At 38.9% G+C, this 20977-nt stretch overlaps 1 protein-coding gene across 3 annotated transcripts in view; it reads left to right on the plus strand.

The window, feature by feature from the left end:
• The window catches only part of CPQ (carboxypeptidase Q), a 438744-nt gene that overhangs the window by 258395 nt on the left and 159372 nt on the right, over positions 1 to 20977 (plus strand). For all 3 annotated transcript variants that reach the window (XM_067017081.1, XM_067017082.1, XM_059043627.2), the window contains exon 5: positions 9002 to 9113. In XM_067017081.1, coding sequence (XP_066873182.1) covers positions 9002 to 9113 — 112 coding nt within the window. The remainder of the gene's footprint in view (positions 1 to 9001; positions 9114 to 20977) is intronic.

The raw sequence follows: 20977 nt of genomic DNA on the forward strand, positions 1-20977 counted from the left end.
TGAGGATTTTTGCATCTATGTTTATCAGGGCTTTTGGCCTGTAGTTTTCTTTCTTTGTGGCCTGTTTGCCTGGTTTTGGTAGCAGGGTGATGGTGGCCTCGTAGAATGAGTTTGGGAGTATTCCTCCCTCTGCTATATTTTGGAAGAGTTTGAGAAGGATGGGTGTTAGCTCTTCTCTAAATGTTTTTGTTGTTGTTTTTTCTCTAAATGTTTGATAGAATTCTCCTGTTAAGCCATCTGGTCCTGGGCTTTTTTGTTGGAAGATTTTTAATCACGGTCTCAATATCAGTGCTTGTGATTGGTCTGTTTATATATTTTTTTTCTTCCTGGTTCAGTCTCGGAAGGTTGTGCTTTTCTAAAAATATGTCCATGTTTTCCAGGTTGTCCATTTTATTGGCATATAGTTGCTTGTAGTTATCTCTCACGATCCTTTGTATTTCTGCAGTGTCAGTTGTTACTTCTTTTCCATTTCTACTTCTATTGATTTGAGTCATCTCCCTTTTTTTCTTGATGAATCTGGCTAATGGTTTATTAATTTTGTTTATTTTCTCAAAGAACCAGCTTTTAGCTTTATTGATCTTTGCTATTGTTTCCTTCACTTCTTTTTCATTTATTTCTGATCTGATCTTTATAATTTCTTTCCTTCTGCTAACTTTGGGGTTTCTTTTTTGTTCTTCTTTCTCTAATTGTTTTAGGTGTAAGGTTAGGTTGTTTATTTGAGATGTTTCTTGTTTCTTAAGGTAGGATTGTATTACTATAAACTTCCCTCTTAGAACTGCTTTTTCTGCATCCCATATGTTTTGGGTCATCATATTTTCATTGTCATTTGTTTCTAGGTATTTTTTGATTTCCTCTTTGATTTCTTCAGTGATCTCTTGGTTATTTAGTAGTTTATTGTTTACCTTCCATGTATTTGTATTTTTTACAGATTTTTTTCCTGTAATTGATATCTAGTCTCATAGCGTTGTGGTCAGAAAAGATACTTTATATGATTTCAAATTTCTTAAATTTACCAAGGCTTGATTTGTGACCCAAGATATGATCTATCCTGGAGAATGTTCCATGAGCACTTGAGAAGAAAGTGTATTCTGTTGTTTTTGGATGGAATCCTATAAATATCAATGAAGTCCATCTTGTTTAATGTGTCATTTAAAGCTTGTGTTTCCTTATTTATTTTCATTTTGCGTGATCTGTTCATTGGTGAAAGTGGGGTGTTAAAGTCCCCTACTATGATTGTTTTAGGGTCGATTTCCCCTTTTATGGCTGTTAGCATTTGCCTTATGTATTGAGGTGCTATGTTGAGTGCATAAATATTTACAGTTGTTATATCTTCTTGAGTTGATCCCTTGATCATTATGTCGTGTCCTTCTTTGTCTCTTGTAATAGTGTTTATTTTAAAGTCTATTTTGTCTGATATGAGAATTGCTACTCCAGGTTTCTTTTGATTTCCATTTGCATGGAATATCTTTTTCCATCCCTTCACTTTCAGTCTGTACTTGTCCCTAGGTCCAAAGTGAGTCTATTGTAGACAGCATATATATGGGTCTGTTTTCCCTGTATCCATTCAGCCAGTCTGTGTCTTTTGTTTGGAGCATTTAATCAATTTACATTTAAGGTAATATCGATATGTATGTTCCTATTACCATTTTCTTAATTGTTTTGGGTTTGTTTTTGTAGCTCCTTTCCTTCTCTTGTGTTTGCTGGCTAGAGAAGTTCCTTTAGCATATGTTGTAAAGGTGGTGTGGTGGTGCTGAATTCTCTTAGCTTTTGCTTGTCTGTAAAGGTTTTAATTTCTCCATGGAATCTGGGTGAGATCCTTGCTGCGTAGAGTCATCTTGGTTGTAGGTTTTCACCTTTCATCACTTTAAATATGTCCTGCCACTCCCTTCTGGCTTGCAGAGTTTCTGCTGAAAGATCAGCTATTAACCTTATGGGGATTCCCTTGTATGTTATTTGTTGTTTTTCCCTTGCTGCTTTTAATATGTTTTCTTTGTATTTAATTTTTGATAGTTTGATTAACCTGTGTCCTGGTGTGTTTCTCCTTGGTTTTATCCTGTATGGGACTCTCTGTCCCTCCTGGACTTGATTAACTATTTCCTTTCCCACTTAGGGGAGTTTTCAACTGTAATCTCTTTAAATATTTTCTCATTCCCTTTCTTTTTCTCTTCTTCTTCCAGGATCCCTATAATTAGAATGTTGGTACATTTAATATTGTCCCAGAGGTCTCTGAGACTGTCCTCAATTCTTTACATTCTTTTTTCTTTATTCTGCTCTGCAGTAGTTATTTCCACTGTTTTATCTTTCAGGTCACTCATCCGTTTTTCTGCCTCAGTTTTCTGTTATTGATTTCTTCTAGAGAATTTTTAATTTCATTTACTGTGTTTTTCATCATTGTTTGTTTGGTCTTTAGTTCTTCTAGGTCTTTGTTAAACGTTTCTTGTATTTTCTCCATTCTATTTCCAAGATTTTGGATCATCTTTATTATCATTACTCTGAATTCTTTTTCAGGTAGACTGCCTCTTTCCTCTTCGTTTGTTTGGTCTAGTGGGTTTTTACCTTGCTCCTTCATCTGCTGCGTGTTTCTCTGTCTTCTCATTTTGCTTAACTTACTGTGTTTGGGGTCTCCATTCGCAGGTTGCACATTCAGAGTTCCCGTTGTTTTTGGTGTCTGCTCCAGTGACTAACGTTAGTTCAATGGGTTGTGTATGTTTCCTGGTTAAGGAGACTGGTGCTTGTGGTCTGGAGGATGAGGCTGGATTTTGTCTTTCTGGTCAGCAGGACCATGTCCAGTGGTGTGTTTTGGGTTTCTGTGACCTTATTATGATTTTGGCAGCCTCTTTGCTAATGAGTGGGGTTGTGTTCCTGTCTTGCTAATTGTTTGGCATGGGGTGTCCAGCACTGTAGCTTGCTGGTTGTTGAGTGTAGCTGGGTCTTAGGGTTGAGATGGGGATCTCTGGGAGAGCTTTTGCTGTTTGATATTATGTGTAACTGGGAGGTCTCTGGTGGACCAATATTCTGAACTCAGCTCTCACATCTTAGAGGCACTGGCCTGATACCCCACTGGAGCATCAAGACTCTGTCAGCCACACGGCTCAGAAGAAAAGCAGAGAAAAAGAAAAAGAAAGAAAGGAAGGAAGGAAGGAAGAAAAATAAAGAAGGAAAGAAAGAGAAAAGAAAGAAAGAAAAGGAAAGAAAGTTTTTAAAGTAAAAAATAATTTTTAAATAACATAATTAAAAAGTAATTAAAAAAAGAGAGAGCAACCTAACCAAAAAATAAATCCACCATTGATAACAAGCGGTAGAAACTATACTAAAAAAAAAAAAAAAAAAAAAAAAAAAAAAAAAAACGGACAGACAGAACCCTAGGACAATTGGTAAAAGCAAAGCTATACAGACAAAATCACACAAAGAAGCATACACATACACACTCACAAAAAGAGATAAAGGAAAAAAATGTATATATATTGGTGCTCCCAAAGTCAACCGCCTCAATTTTGGGATGATTCGTTATCTATTCAGGTATTCCACAGATGCAGGGTACATCAAGTTGATTGTGGAGATTTAATCCGCTGCTCCCAAGGCTGCTGGGAGAGATTTCCCTTTCTTTTCTTTGTTCACACAGCTCCTGGGGTTCAGCTTTGGATTTGTCCCCGCTTCTGCATGTGGGTCGCCTGAGGGCGTCTGTTCTTCGCTCAAACAGGACGGGTTTAAAGGAGCAGCTGATTGGGGGCTCTGGCTCACTCCGGCCAGGGGAAAGGATGGGTACGGAATGCAGGGTGAGCCTGTGGCGGCAAAGGCTGGCGTGACGTTGCACCAGCCTGAGGCGCTGTGTGTTCTCTCGGGAAGAGTGGGGCTTTCTCAGCATTCCTGCTCCTCCCCCTGTGAAAGCCAAACTCTGCCATGAGTCATGGGGACGTGTACCGTGTCCCTTACCCAGGGGCAGCAGAACTCTTTACATCAGTGCAGAATTCTGGGCGTGGGCAAGTTTCCTGCCCTCACCTGGAGACAGGTGTCAGTGCAGGGTAGGAGTGCAGTTTCCACCCTTTTTCCTGTAGCCATCAGCCTTTGCCTAGTACTGCCCTGCAGGACAGTTTTCCGCCTCTCCCCCAGGGGGAGATGGCCTCGGCTTCATATGAGAGAAGGGTCCCAGAAGTAGGTGTATATACTGCCTGCTCCTGACAGCACCCGGTCATATGTATCCCTGCACCATGAGGTGGGCTCTCTTAGGGCTTCTGCCCTGCTCTTTATTTCCTGTGAGCCCCTGATGGAAGCTTGTGGAAAAGATCTGGAAAATAGGTACCTAGAGCCCTTATGTGGGAGGTTCCCAGGGATTCTAAACTCTCATGTTAACACACACTCAACCCTTTAAGAATTTGTTAACATTTCAGTTGTCTTCATTCTTGCTTTTATGACTGTGGCCTCTCCCTCCTGTCGCTGCTAAAGGCAGACAGTTCATGTGTCCCACCTCTCCTTTGATGAGCACGTTATCCTCTGCAATTCAGTTCCCCTGGTTGAATTACAATCTCGGATCTCTGATGGGCCTAAAAGAGTTATGATTTTCTAGATTATCCAGATTTCTCTTATTGTTAGGGTCGGGGCAAAATTCTCCTGTGGCTATCTATACCTTAGGAGGAAGCTGACTGATTTTTCCTCTCCGTGCCACTACCCTCTCTATTCCCTTCCTCTACCTTGTTTTTCTTCATAATACTTAATACTATCATTGCATTATATTTATTTATTGCCTGTCTCCCTCACCAGAATATAAATTCCATTAAGGCAGAATATTTGCTTGTTTTGTCCATTTCTGTATCTCTGGCACGTAAGAGAAACTCAGTAGAAACTGTTGAATAAATGCATGCATAAATGCCCAAGACCATGACATTTTCTCCAGGATTAGCATTAGCTTGTTTTCATAAGAATGTACTTCTTCTGATGCTGTTCTCTTTCCCTTGTTCTGCCATATTTTTCATATGTCCCATTTTGATTGTGTTCTTATTTATCTTGTAATCAAGCAAATCTGTTTGCCTTCAGTATCTCCATATGCCCCAATAACAACGAAGCAGGGGCTTGTCCTTGGGCTGCTCTCTGTCTACCTTTGATTTAGTGTATCTTTGCTCTCAGACCCACAGCTGGCCTGCAGGTGTTTCTGTGCCGCTGCCAGTCTGATTCTTCATCCTTGCAGACTGTCATCCAGTGCATCTCTGCCCTACTGCAGAAGTTCCCCCCACCCTCAAGACCTGAGCCTTTGGTGGTCAGGGCTAATGTGTGCCTCACCAATAGCAAACTCTGTATTTCAGAGCATCAGGGTTCCCTTTCTGCCTTCCTATTTGTTTTGTTGTGGCTGCTCTTGGCTCTTGCTGTTGTTTGAATAATTTTTACTCTTTACTGCATTTGGAAGAGATGGTGGTGAGATGGAAGCTGGAGGGCAGGGGATTGGTCAGTGCTCTGCCTGCCTCGGGGAGCAGCGCATAAGGAGGGTAGATGGGGGGCACCCCACTTCTCTGTTGGTTCTAGGCCATGTTATTGCTCTAGGGGCTGCACATCTGGCAGCAGAACCGGTGCATTCCCTTATCTTTTATAACGTGATCCTTTTTCATAAATCTGGAGTTTACTATGTCTCTGAGTTGTCTGTTTTTGTTTTGTTTGCTTAAATCAGATCCAAATATGTTACAAGTAATGTTTCTGCCTGACCCTTTGTTATGTTTTTCTGGGTTATCCTTTGTGAGGCTGCATTAAAGCATGCTAGACAGACACCCTGTTGAATGAGACCTCCTGCACTACTATTTTCGAGGTGTAGGTTGAAGCTTTTATGATTAGGAAAATTCAAGTTCATTAAATATGCTACTGAATTAGAAGTAGCTTTTTGTCATCACCTAGTCTTTAAATCAGTTTATATTAAAATTACTACTATCCCATGGTAACCCCTGATATATTCTGTTTTTGTAAAAAAAAAAAAAAAAAGTAAAACAAACTCTCTTTCATATCACTGTGCCAAAGACCTCATCCTATGGGATATCATTTAATTTCCTATCATCAAACCATTTCCATCTTTTAACTGTTAGTTTAAGTAATAATTCTGGATTAGAGAATGGAGATATTTCAGAAAACATAAAGAAATATAACTGTCAAACAACCTCAGTTATTCTGAAGGAAGTCTGAAGGTTAAAACAATAGCTGCCTTGATTTAATTACTCATGTGTTATCTGAGAAAAAGCTGATTAAAACAGATTTTGACACTTTTTATCCATTGGAACTTTAACTTCATTGGGAAAAGGGTTCTGAGGGTGGTGAGAATGTTGACTGATTGGCTTGTTCATCCCACATGGGATTACACCACTTTTTGAATCAGAATTTCCTGCTATTGCAACACGTTTTTTTTCTTTTTTTTCTTTTTTTTCCTTAGAAACAATCTATTTGGCTTCATTACATGGCCATTTGTTAGTCTGGGGCATTGTACTTGTTTATGACTACAGTGAAGTCATAGTGAGCTGGGTCTGCCTGTATATACAGAGTCAGTGGGAGATCCTACAGCTGCTCAGGGAACGAGGCAGTGCAAGGGGTCACTCTGATATTTTAAACCCCAAATCCTGCTTTTCCCGAAGTCCTTTGGCATTTTCATGTTAATCATCAAGAAGCGTTGTTCAGCTTTGGTTTATTTATTTACTGTATGCTGTATGTAGAATCAATCTGTTGAACTTGGTTTTTTTTAAGCTTTTTTATTGAAGTGTAATATTCTTAGAGAACATGCACAAATCCTAAGCGTATAACAAGATGCACTTTTACCAACTGACTGCACCTGTTGTAACCAGTACCCAGAAAAAAGAACGTGACCAGCACCTGGTCAGGAAACAGAACATGACCAGCACTCAGCAGCTCGACTCATGTCCTCGTCCTGTCACTACCCCTCTTTACCATGTGTACCCACTCTCCTGTTTTGCTTGTTTTTCTATCTTACATAAATGGAATTATACACGAGGTATTATTTCTTTCATTCTTCATTATGTTAATGAGATTCATGTATTTATTGTGTATTGTATTTGTTCATTCACACTGCCGCGAAGTGTTCCGTTGATCAATACAACACACTATTCATTCTGCTGTTGACAGGCATTTGAGTAGTTTTCTTTGCGGGGGAGATGGGAGTTATTATGAATACTCTCTGAACGTTCTAGTACATCCCTTCGGTGAAAGCATTCATATGCATCCATTCCTGTTGGAATGTATCTGGGAGTGGAACTGCTGGGTCCTAGGGTGTGTGTATGTTCAGAGTTAGTAGATAAGCCAGTTTTCCAGAGTGGTTGTAAGTATTTATACTCACACTTGACGTATGAGAGTTCCAGTTGCTCCACCTCCTCACCAATACTTTCTGTCTTTTTCATTTTAGCTATTCCAGTGGATATGTACTGAATGTGGTTTAGTTTATATTTCCTTGATGATAATGAACCTGAGCAACTTTTAATATGATTATTATTAATTTGTATTGATATATCCTTTTTTGTGAATTGTCTGTTCAAGTTTTTTTTGCCCATTTTTCTATCATTTGACTCTCTTTATGTTACTGTTTCATAGGAGTTCTTTATATAATCTGGATATGGGACCTCTGTTGAAAATATGTATGGTAAATATTTTGTCCTCTGTGGGTTGCCTTTTCATTCCTGTAATGGAGTCTTTTGATGAACAAATATTCCTAATATTTTTAAAGTCCAATGTATTATTTTTTCTTTTATGGTTTGCACTTTTTTGTCCAGTTTAAGAAATCTTTGCCTACTCTAAGTTGACAAAGCTGTTCTATGCTTTCCTCTAACATCTTTATTTAAATCTGTAATTCATCTGACTAGGTATTCATATACTACATGATCTAGAGGTCAAGATACATACTTGCCATGTGGATATCCTATTAACTCAGTGTCATTTTACTTGGTTTTTAACTTGTTTAAAATATGTCCATACATGGGGAGGGGGAAAGGGTAAGTTGAGATGAAGTGAGAGAGTGGCATTGACATATATACACTACCAAATGTCAAATAGATGGCTAGTGAGAAGCAGCTGCATAGCACAGGGAGACCAGCTCAGTGCTTTGTGACCACCTAGACAGGTGGGATAGGGAGGGTGGGAGGGAGATGCAAGAGGGAGGGGATATGGGGATATAAATATACGTATAGCTGATTCACTTTGTTATACAGCAGCAACTAACACAACAATGTAAAGCAATTATACTCCAATAAAGATGTCAAAAAAATAAAAATTAAAACAAAACAAAACAAAAAGATAAATAAAATAAAATATGTCCATAAAATTTAGTTTCACTGAAATATTTTTTATATTTTCCTGGAGAGAATTACTAATGATTCTTGAACCTATGGTGATATAAAATTTATACTATAATCAACAGATTTATTTAACACATAAATTGAGATATTTCTTAAAGGTTCTTCTGTTTAATTAGACTCTAGTTTGTAACTCCAGCATACTTATTTATTCAACACCAGAGTGATTTATAATGCACAAAGCACAATAATTAAAAACAAATAAATTATTCTCACTTTTTCATTTGAATTCAATTCAACACATGTTTATTATTTGTCCGCTAGAATTTGGGACAGTTGAGAATATGGTTGAATATTCTGAATATTGAATATTGAATATTTTGAGTTGAATATTTTGGTGGAATATTGAATATTGAATATTTTGAGCTCCATTTTTATGTCATTTAGGTTTTAAGCCATATAATAAAGTTGTCAAACATCTCTCAGTAATAAACCATTTTTCTTCAGTATTCAAAATTATACTAATAAAGAGAAGTACAAGGTGAGAAGTTCTATTACTATCAAGATGACCTTACACCTCTATACCAAGTTTTCCACTAGTAATGACACACATCTTTTAAGAAGTAAAAATAGAAAATATAAAAGTTTCATTTCTGTATTTGGAATGCCTATGACTACTTCTTCTTTGATGTCATTTCTGCTTAGTTTTATTTTTTCTCTTTTTATTATTCTAGGTTGTACTGGTCAGTGGACATCTGGACAGCTGGGATGTCGGGCAGGGTGCGATGGATGATGGTGGAGGAGCCTTTATATCATGGGAAGCACTCTCGCTTATTAAAGATCTTGGTAAATATTTAGTAAGTCGTTAACCAATGTGTGAGAGTGTCAGTGGTGACATGTTTAACTCAATACACAAAATGCTCAACAGATTAGTTATTATGCAATGTTTAAAGATCCTCCTGAGGTCTATATGTTTTTTGTCAGTTGATTCCCAGAAAAAAACTAATTTGTCCCCTTAAAGAAAGAAATTTTTATTCAAGTGTCCACAAGACAGCCAAAGTATCAAATATGATCAGCCACTGGAGAAAATGAACAAGCAAATAAAACTGTAGCATGGGGGCTTCCCTGGTGGCGCAGTGGTTGAGAGTCCGCCTGCCGATGCAGGGGACATGGGTTCGTGCCCCGGTCCGGGAAGATCCCACGTGCCGCGGAGCGGCTGGTCCCATGAGCCATGGCCGCTGAGCCTGTGCGTCTGGAGCCTGTGCTCCGCAACGGGAGAGGCCACAACAGTGAGAGGTCCACGTACCACAAAAAAAAAGAAAACCCAACAAACAAAACTGTAGCAAATGCAACCACATCAGCTAGAGATTATGTAAGGAAACCATAACCAGTGGAAAGAAAAATCAGCAGCTCCCCCACTTCCTTTTACTTGTTTGTCTTTAAAGACATCATCAAGCTGTTAGGATAGCTTTACTGCAGTCGTCTTTCCATGATAGAAGTCAAGGAGCCAAAGTAGGCCTGAAGGAATGATTCTTTTGGCTGCAATAAGGAATCTAGGATGAAAAATTGGACCTTTTAGGTTAACCTAGACATGGGACAGGAATCAAAAGGAAAGACTAATTGTGAAAACAGTTTATTTTGATGACCCTATTTACAAACAAAAAACATACATTTCCTCTTTGTGTGCTGGTCAAAAGGTGGATTTTGAGCGAGGTTAGAAATAATGAAACAGTGTGAAATGAGACTTCCGTGTCTGAATCAGACCAGTGGTGGTTTTGAAAATGCCTCATCAGCAGAATGTTTTATATTGTAACTGTGGAGTAACGTTGGTTTCAGATGTAGTAAAGATCAGAACATTCCTTTTGGTGAAGGTGTTCCATTGCTTACTTAAGTACACATGTGTTTCAATCCATGCTTTTCCTCTGGCTTTTAATGAAACCTTCTAATCCTAAATCAGCCCATTAAATAATTGTTCATCTTTACTAGACTACTGACATTGTCTTGGTCAAGGCAAATATTTAGTGTATCATTTTGCTTTATGTCTTACTTGTGTTTTAAAAATGGAGAAATGGGAAGGTGATTGTGCATGTTTTTAACTTCTAAAGAGGCCGGTGTCTCTCAACCTTGGCATTATTGACACTTGGGGCCAGGTAATTCTTTATTGTGAGGTGGGTCCCATACACTGTAGAATGTTTAGCTGCATCCCTGGCCTCTACCTACTAGATGCCAGTAACACCTTTCTCCCCTAGCCCCTAAGCTGTGACAACCAAAAATGTCTCCAGACATTGCCAAATGTCCCCGGCAGGTTGTGGGTAGAAAGGGTGGCACGTAAAATTGACCCACGAAAAGAAGCTATTAAAAATTTCCTAGGAGACTTGAATACAGGGTCGTTTTTTTTTTTTTTTTTTTTTGCGGTATGCGGGCCTCTCACTGTTGTGGCCTCTCCCGTTGCGGAGCACAGGCTCCGGACGCGCAGGCCTAGCGGCCATGGCTCACGGGCTTAGTTGCTCCGCGGCATGTGGGATCTTCCCGGACCAGGGCACGAACCCGTGTCTCCTGCATCGGCAGGCGGATTCTCAACCACTGCGCCACCAGGGAAGCCCCAGGGTCGTTTTTTTAAAAATGAAACAAACTAACTGGAAACCTTACATTGTATATACTTACACTTTTAATACCATTACCATACTGAGCACCTACTATGTGAAAGCATTTTGTAAAAGTTGGGCATACAGAGAGGTTTAAAGCATGTCCTCTATTCTTAAGACCCTTAGAATATAGTTGAAGACATACATATGTACCTACACACATAGTTATCAATAAAGACATAATATCAAGTCTGCTTTTAGAATTGGGTAAGGTTTGAGAGAGGTAAATTGCCCAGTAAATAAAACCGAAAAACACTCATTCCTTCAGAGGAGATCTGGAAGACTCCATACGTGAATGCTCTCCTCCTCTTCCCTTAAACAAATATTCCCTTGGCTATTTGTTCTCTCTGTCCTTAATTTCATTCCAGAATGAATTGGGTTCTAGAGATGAGGCAGTCAAATATCCAACAGTTTCCTCTTTACAGGGCACAGATATTTATTTCAGAAGTTAATTTTGTTCCCAGGTGTTCCAACCAGCTTGACAGGAGGCAGAGTGGTAGTGTAAAAAGAGAACTGGACCCACCTCAATTAGATTTTTAGGTCCCTCTGTGCCACAAGCTACTTTTTTGGCCTCCGGCAGGTCATTTGAATTCTCTGGACTTCATTTCCTTCACCTCTGTTCAACTGTTAGCTTCCAGAGTATTTTTATCTGCTCTGGATTGGCATAAAAATTGTGTCACCTCTACGCTTTGAATTGTACTTCTTTAGTACTCAGCATGGGAGCCTAAATCACTGTTAATTGAGTTGAATTCAATTGCAGGAATAAATGTCAAACACCATGCAAAGGTGAATTAAGTATCTTTCTCCAGCTCTGAAAGTATGCTGACTTCAGTTGCCTTTGATAGCTAGTAATCAGTCTCCTTCAATTCAGGACTTAACTCTCCTATAGATTTCTGAAAACCTATGTAAACATATGAATTCAACTCTAAAATAAAGACTAATATTTCTTTTGATTAGGTGTTAGGAGGCAGCATGGCATACTGTTAAAAAAAACACTCTGGAGCCAGACTGCCTGGGTCTATCTCATAAGGTAGCTCTGAAAATTAAATAATCTATTCATATAATGTACTTAAAACAGTGCCTAACCCAACCCAGATACACAATACATTTTAACTTTTATTATTTAATGAGCATGATCTGACAGTACCAAATTTTTTTAACCCCCACACCTGCTTTGCCTCCTAACTTAATATGTTTTTCTTTTTTTTCACATTTTTAAAGTGTTCTTTTTTCTTTTTTTTAATACATCTTTATTGGAGTATAATTGCTTTACAATGGTGTGTTAGTTTCTGCTTTATAACAAAGTGAATCAGTTATACATATACATATGTTCCCATATCTCTTCCCTCTTGCGTCTCCCTCCCTCCCACCCTCCCTATCCCACCCCTTTAGGTGGTCACAAACCACCGAGCTGATCTCCCTGTGCTATGCGGCTGCTTCCCACTAGCTATCTATTTTACGTTTGGTAGTGTATATATGTCCATGCCACTCTCTCACTTTGTCCCAGCTTACGCTTCCCCCTCCCCATATCCTCAAGTCCATGCTCTAGTAGGTCTGTGTCTTTATTCCCGTCTAACCCCTAGGTTCTTTATGACCGTTTTCTTAGATTCCATATATATGTGTTAGCATACGGTATTTGTTTTTCTCTTTCTGACTTACTTCACTCTGTATGACAGACTCTAGGTCCATCCACCTCACTACAAATAACTCAACTTCATTTCTTTTTATGGCTGAGTAATATTCCATTGTATATATGTGCCACATCTTCTTTATCCATTCATCTGTTGATGGACACTTAGGTTGCTTCCATGTCCTGGCTATTGTAAATAGAACTGCAATAAACATTTTGGTACATGACTCTTTTTGAATTATGGTTTTCTCAGGGTATATGCCCAGTAGTGGGATTGCTGGGTCATATGGTAGTTCTATTTGTAGTTTTTTAAGGAACCTCCATACTGTTCTCCATAGTGGCTGTATCAATTTACATTCCCACCAGCAGTGCAAGAGTGTTCCCTTTTCTCCACACCCTCTCCAGCATTTATTGTTTCTAGAGTTTTTGATGATGGCCATTCTGACCGGTGTGAGATGATATCTCATGGTAGTTTTGTTTTGTTTTGTTTTGTTTTGCGGTACGTGGACCTCTCACCGCTGTGGCCTCTCCCGCTGCGGAGCCTACGCACAGGCTCAGTGGCCATGGCCCACGGGCCCAGCCGCTCCGCAGCATGTGGGATCCTCCTGGACCGGAGCACGAACTCATGTCCCCTGCGGACTCTCAACAACTGCACCACCAGGGAAGCCCTCATTGTAGTTTTGATTTGCATTTCTCTAATGATTAATGATGTTGAGCATTCTTTCATGTGTTTGTTGGCAATCTGTATATCTTCTTTAGAGAAATGTCTGTTTAGGTCTTCTGCCCATTTTTGGATTGGGTTGTTTGTTTTTTTGTTATTGAGCTACATGAGATGTTTGTAAATTTTGGAAATTAATCCTTTGTCAGTTGCATCATTTGCAAATATTTTCTCCCATTCTGAGGGTTGTCTTTTGGTCTTATTTATGGTTTCCTTTGCTGTGCAAAAGCTTTTAAGTTTCATTAGGTCCCATTTGTTTATTTTTGTTTTTATTTCCATTACTCTAGGAGGTGGGTCAAAAAGAATCTTGCTGTGATTTATGTCATAGAGTGTTCTGCCTATGTTTTCCTCTAAGAGTTTTATAGTTTCTGGCCTTACATTTAGGTCTTTAATCCATTTTGAGTTTATTTTTGTGTATGGTGTTAGGGAGTGTTCTAATCTCATACTTTTACAAGTACCTGTCCAGTTTTCTCAGCACCATTTATTGAAGAGGCTGTCTTTTCTCCACTGTATATTCTTGCCTCCTTTATCAAAGATAAGGTGACCATATGTGTGGGGGTTTATCTCTAGGCTTTCTATCCTGTTTCATTGATCTATATTTCTGTTTTTGTGCCAGTATCATACTGTCTTGATTACTATAGCTTTGTAGTATAGTCTGAAGTCAGGGAGTTGATTCCCCCAGCTCCATTTTTCGTTCTTAAGACTGCTTTGGCTATTCGGGGTCTTTTGTGTTTCCATACAAATTGTGAAATTCTTTGTTCTAGTTCTGTAAAAAATGCCAGTGGTAGTTTGATGGGGATTGCATTGAATCTGTAGATTGCTTTGGGTAGTATAGTCATTTTCACAATGTTCATTCTTCCAATCCAAGAACATGGTATATCTCTCCATCTATTTGTGTCATCTTTAATTTCTTTCATCAGTATCTTATAGTTTTCTGCATATAGGTCTTTTGTCTCCTTAGGTAGGTTTATTCCTAGATATTTTATTCTTTTGTTGCAGTGGTAAATGGGAGTGTTTTCTTAATTTCACTTTCAGATTTTTCATCATTAGTGTATAGGAATGCAAGAGATTTCTGTGCATTAATTTTATATCCTGCTACTTTACCACATTCATTGATTAGCTCTAGTAGTTTTCTGGTAGCATCTTAAGGATTCTCTATGTATAGTATCATGTCATCTGCAAACAGTGACAGCTTTACTTCTTCTTTTCCGCTTTGGATTCCTTTTATTTCTTTTTCTTCTTTGATTGCTGTGGCTAAAACTTCCAAAACAATGTTGAATAAGAGTGGTGAGAGTGGGCAACCTTGTCTTGTTCCTGATCTTAGTGGATATGGTTTCAGTTTTTCACCATTGAGGATGATGTTGGCTGTGGGTTTGTCATATATGGCCTTTATTATGTAGAGGAAAGTTCCCTCTATGCCTACTTTCTGCTAAGTTAATATGTTAATTGTACTGATGTAACTCTAGGGCCAGCTGCTATTGTATCCCTAAATATCCTTTCCCTTTACTATTTAAGTCACCATCTCTTGTATGATGGAAATCCACTGATCCCTTCACTATTTTTCACTTTCGTACTAAATTTTCAAGAGTCTAAATTTTTCCTGGCCACTTCCTGCTTAAGATGAATGCCTAGAATCCACGCTATACCTCATATCCTATGATTGCACCCACTGAGTCTTACTCTTTATTTTTAAAATTAAAATTAGATTGTGGATTTCTGTTTGTAGATCGTGTATGTGTTTTAATATGAAGAACTTGGTCTAATGTGTCACATATGCCTTCTAGATAAAAATTAATGATATACTTGAATAAGAAATAGCACTTTGGGCTAGAAGCCAAGAAATGGGTTCATAATTATATTACTTAATTACACTGACCCCAAACTGTTTAGTTGGTAAACTATGAAAGCTCTATGGCAATCTCTTTTTCCAAGAAATGTAAGACTCCTTTTGGCTGCTATTCCTTGGACAAAATGTCATGCAGAATTCATGTCAAAGTCCCTCAGTGGGGCTTGTTAATTTGAAGTGTTGGTCCAGTGGGACTTTCTGATATTTAGAAATATTGTTCAAAGATTCATCCTTCAGGTCTCTTCTCCTTTATTCACTTCTTTCACTACTTTTATAGTTTCACTCTTTTGCCCAAGCCATCAGCTAAAACCATATTCAATTAATCTAACAGAAGAGATATTTGTGCTTTGCAAATATAACCAATCATTCCTGAGTAACTGTCAACAGAAAGCTATTTGCTGTGAAATGCCATTGAATACTTTTTTGTGTTTGTGGTTTACTGGACTTGAAAGTGTTTATTTGAAATGTCATTTCCTGGAATGTTCTGGTGTTAGTGGGCAAAGCCTATGGCCAAAGATTTTATGCTTCAAAATGTTCATTTGGCACTTGAATAATAAAGCACCATCCATCCCCAAATTCTTCCAACTTTACCATTTTCCATGAAGTTAAAATTTTAAGTTTTCAGGCCTAAACAAACAGGAAAAATAATTAACAGTACTACCTGGTGGTTGAAATGTTGGATATGTATGAAACATCTTTTTAGAGAAATTTAAACGTGAGCATCTTGACTGTGATTTTTATACAGCTTTAAGTCTGTGTGTTAGAAAAATATTTTATTTATATATTTCTTTACTCATTCACTCAACACATATTTACTGTGTACTGATTGCATGTCAGTGTGCCAGATACCTTGTAACAAAGAGAAATGAGACTGGTCCTCAAAGTCCTTGAAGTAGAAAAGACATTTAATTCAAAAATTGCAATGAAATTGTTGTAAGCTCTTTAATTGAAATATGTGCAAATTACTTCAGGCACCTGGGAAAGGGAGAGACCAGCATGGCTTGGCTGGGTCAGGGCACCTTCACAAAAGTGATATTTGAGCTTTCTTTTATAAAGATAAATAGAATTTCCTGAAGCAAAAGGGGCACAATGAAAAATTCCCAGCAGATATAGAGCTTCCAGTCCTGTGTATCGTTAAAAATGAGGAGGGCTTCCCTGGTGGCGCAGTGGTTGAGAGTCCGCCTGCCAATGCAGGGGACACAGGTTCGTGCCCCGGTCCAGGAGGATCCCACATGCCATGGCGCGAATGGGCCCATGAGCCACGGACGCTGGGCCTGCACGTCTGGAGCCTGTGCTCTGCAACGGGAGAGGCCACAACTGTGAGAGGCCCGTGTAACGCAAAAAAAAAAAAAAGGGGGGGTGGAAACTGTTGACAGTAACAGTCATGGGGTTGGGGGGTAAGAGAGGGTTTGCGCAATTGCAGGAGATACTCTTTTTACCTGATATATAATATTCGATTTTTGTGTAGTAAGCATGTGTTACTTTAGTAATTAAGAAAAAACTCTCAAAAGCAAAAAAAAAAAATTCTTGGTCTTGCCATCACCATAAACACTCTGTTAACAGGAACTACAGAGCCAGAGGTAGGAAGTAGGAAGAGTCATGCAGGAGTCACCAAGGCCCAGAAGTACACCAGACAACACAGCCAAATGCATGCTAAGGCTTTGGTGTAGTTAGAGCTTTATGTAGCCATTTCTAATGCAGTGGGTTCCCTGTTAGAGGTGGGGATCCATCCAGGAAGAGGGTTTTCTCCCAGGCCCTGGTCAAGCCTCCCTTGGAAAAGTCTCAGGAAGTCCAATCCAGACTAACTGAGTGAGGGAAATGAAAAACTTCTAAGAAATAGAAACCTAAAAAATAGAGCTAGAGATAGAGCCAGAAGCCAACTTGGGACTAGCCCAGATCTAGAAAGGAGATCCCATTAGAAAGGACCTCGTCTTATGATCAAATAAGTTTGGAAAACTCCCTTTTGGTAATTTCTTTCTTTCTTTTTTTTTTTAACATCTTTATTGGAGTATAATTGCTTTACAATGGTGTGTTAGTTTCTGCTTTATAACAAAGTGAATCAGTTATACATATACATATGTTCCCATATCTCTTCCCTCTTGCGTCTCCCTCCCTCCCACCCTCCCTATCCCACCCCTTTAGGTAGTCACAAACTACCGAGCTGATTTCCCTGTGCTATGCGGCTGCTTCCCACTAGCTATCTATTTTACGTTTGGTAGTGTATATATGTCCATGCCACTCTCTCACTTTGTCACAGCTTACCCTTCCCCCTCCCCATATCCTCAGTCCATGCTCTAGTAGGTCTGTGTCTTTATTCCTGTCTTACCCCTAGGTACTTCATGACCTTTTTTTTTTTTCTTCCTTAGATTCCATATATATGTGTTAGCTTACGGTATTTGTTTTTCTCTTTCTGACTTACTTCACTCTGTATGACAGACTCCAGGTCCATCCACCTCACTACAAATAACTCAGTTTCATTTCTTTTTATGGCTGAGTAATATTCCATTGTATATATGTGCCACATCTTCTTCATCCATTCTTCTGTTGATGGACACTTAGGTTGCTTCCATGTCCTGGTAATTTCTTTATTCATCAAAAAGTATTTGTTGGGAAAGTGATTCCATGACTCAAGTGTGCTTTGGGAAACATTGCTCTGGGGCATTACTGGTGTTGGCAGAATTGAGGAAGAATCCAAGAATGCTTGCTGAGGTATATTTCATGGAATTGAGTACAAATGGCCTTGGATTTATTTTCATTCTAGATTTTCTAGGCTGTCTTTGGGCTCTTGCGGTTGCCAGAATATTGACAAGATAGAACCATGTAATGGTTCCTTAACTGGCATGGTGTAGATTATTCTTATATTACTTATAAGAATATTCCTGAAGAGCATCTGTACCCACCCAAGTGCAAACTTTACCCAACAAATAACTTCATTTCTGCACTATCTGAGCCTATTTTATTAAGATAAATGTAGTATTATTGGAAATGTTCGACATATGCTAAAGGCTCTCTCTGCCAGGGTTTTCTGTGGCCCCAAGTGCACCAGAATTTGGTAAGATTTATTTTTTCTAGAAGGACTTTTGATCTTAAAACATTCCACAAACTCTTCCCTGCTCCCATTTTGGATGCTCTTCCTCCACAATTATTTTGTGAACACAAGAAGGGAGTCTTACAGCCCTGGGAAAGGTTTCCTATTAAAATCACCTCAATACCTTTAGGAAATAATATGTCTGCTTCTGGAACTGTCCAAGAAATTAACTTGTTTCAAGTCTTAGAAAAAAATGTTTTCGCCAGCATTAAATTTTATTTTTATTAGTTTGAATTTTAATTTGTAGATGGTCGTTTGCCTTTTTTTTTCAAACAAATTTTGGTCTTGACTTTTTATAGTTATATTTAGTGATGCAAATACCTAGAACAATGGAAGAATTAGAAACTAAGAATTTGCTTGCTTTTTCTCTTTTTTTCTAACTCCTAAAAGTAGGTTTATAGTCAGGAGGCATTTTTAGCTCCTTCTCATGGTCTTTAGAGGATGATCTTCTCATTTTTTATTTAAATATGTTATTTCCTCTAGTGGCAAGGTATATAGTGTCTGGCTTTACCTTAAGACCTGTGGCAGATACATATTTTTTCAGCTGGGAATTGCGGAGACCTTTTCTTGAGGTTTGAACACATTGTAAGTCTCACTAAAACGCTTTGCATCTTTATATCTCATTCAGCTAACATAGATATTTCCAGTGGTGTGTGTAAAAAGATAAACTGTGTGTAGATTGTTCTTCCAAACATGTCATGAGATAAAGTAAGATTTGTTACAAATGAATCACTTAGAATGTGTTCCACCATTTAGTTTGGACGTGGTAGGGGAGATTCTGTAGTCCTTTCAAAGCCTTAGACTACATGAATATTGCTGTTATTATTTTATCATGTAGCTAAAATATACCATTTCTGTGTAAAAGGAGACAAGACCCAGGCCCAGTGGCATTCAGCCTTATGATTCATTCCTTTCTGTCTGACAGAATCTGGAGAGGTGGCAGATGAACCCTGCAAGAGGAAGGGTCTCAGGGGCCCCTCTGTCCATCGCATGCTCAGCTTCCTCCCCAACATCTGCTTTGATTCGGCCTGTATATGCCTTAGAAAGTTAAGAGATGTGGTGTTGGTAAAGGAAATAGAAGCTTTACAAGTTGCCACTATTTATCGTGGAGAAGAATGGCTATGGAAAGACTTCATAATGGTATCCATAGTGCCCCAGTGGATTTCTTTCCACTCAAGAATGGGATCCATATAAGTCCAAAGCAGGGCTGCCTCGAAAATGTAGGCTACCTCATTAGAACTGTATCATCACAATGTTGTGCAACTTGGCTCACAAGGAGATCTCCTATTTCAATAATAAATAAATATTGAATGCCCGCTTCATGTCTGGCAAGTAAAATGGGTAAGACACAGATCCTTCCATCAAAGAGCTCACAGTCAGGCATCAGTAGCTTCACATGGGTGGGAAGCAGGAGAAGAAAGGACACGATTAGAGCTCATGAAAGTACACAGTTTGAGGAGTGGAGGCTCTTTTCGTAAATCTAGAGCCATAGGTGAGTGAGGAGTGGTGAGAATTTAGCAGATGAGGGTCAGTTTGTAAAGGGCATTGGACACGAAGCTGAACTTCGGAGCTGGTGCTATAGGCAGTAGCAGCCATTGAAGATTTTAAGCATGGGATTGACTTCTTCTAAAGATACTGGGTAGGCTATCTGTTTAACTTGTAAGGAAGTGGGATGAATAGAATGGAGACGCAGGGAAGTGGAGTGGGGAGATTCCAGCTATACAGAGCCTTAAGAACCACAGTTTTGGAGTAACTAAGCAAATTTTATTTGCCATGTGGCTGACAAGCCAGCTAAATATACCAAAGAGGAAGTGACGGGGTTTCCAAGGATGCTGTGTTCTTCGCCTACACACTTTGCTGCATCATGCTAATGCTGCCTTTTGCAAAAGCTGTGGTCTGCTCAGCTTAGAATAAATTCTGTTCCAGTAAATGTGCCTAAAAACAAAGGTCTGCGAACAAAAAAAACAAGAAAATATATTATGAACATCTGACTGGAACTTTATGGTTAACTGGATTTTTTAAATGGTCCTGGGAGATAAGGATTTAGTTTAGTTCATTTTTAGGCACCACCAGCCCTGTGAACATCCCCAAAAGCAAGCTCTAGAAATGGAGAGATTCTACTGGATGTGTGACAGAAATGATAAGCTAAATAAAGTATTAAATGAAGTTGACTCTTGTCACATTACTTATTTGTAATCCTGCTAATGCCATCCTCATATTGGATAAATCGTCAATGATGAACTCAGCCCATGTTCTTGCTTGACACGAGCATCTCCAGATTGTACCATGTGACCCAGATCTCATGGACTTTTTAACCCATGAACTCCTACTTCCTTAACCCCTACATAACTCAAAATCTGTAGGCAAATGAGAGGTAGCATGGATAGTAGAATAGCATACACTCCATGTTAGAGTATATTGGGTTCAAATCCTTCTATGCTACTTAGTATTATGCTGTACAAACCATTTAACCTTTTAAATCTCAGTTTCCTCTTCCTTACAATGGCAACAATTTATCTTGAATTGTTATAGGATGATTTGAAATAATTTAGACAGTGTCTGGTCCGCACTAGATCATCAGTAATAATAACTCTTATTATTAGGTGTTAGTTGCCAAAACAACAAGGGTGGATGTTCCAGCAGAGGGTATAATCTCAGGATCGACCTTGTCTCTCAAGGCTTGATGTCAGTATCTCTTGGTGCAGTTGGGCTTGGTCAAGGACCTCCCTAAAGCAGAGAAGCCTTCATAATAAAAGAACAGTAGCTGGTTCTGATGACCCAGA

Source organism: Kogia breviceps, chromosome 17 (genome assembly GCF_026419965.1).
Source record: "Kogia breviceps isolate mKogBre1 chromosome 17, mKogBre1 haplotype 1, whole genome shotgun sequence".
Lineage (NCBI taxonomy): Eukaryota > Metazoa > Chordata > Mammalia > Artiodactyla > Physeteridae > Kogia > Kogia breviceps.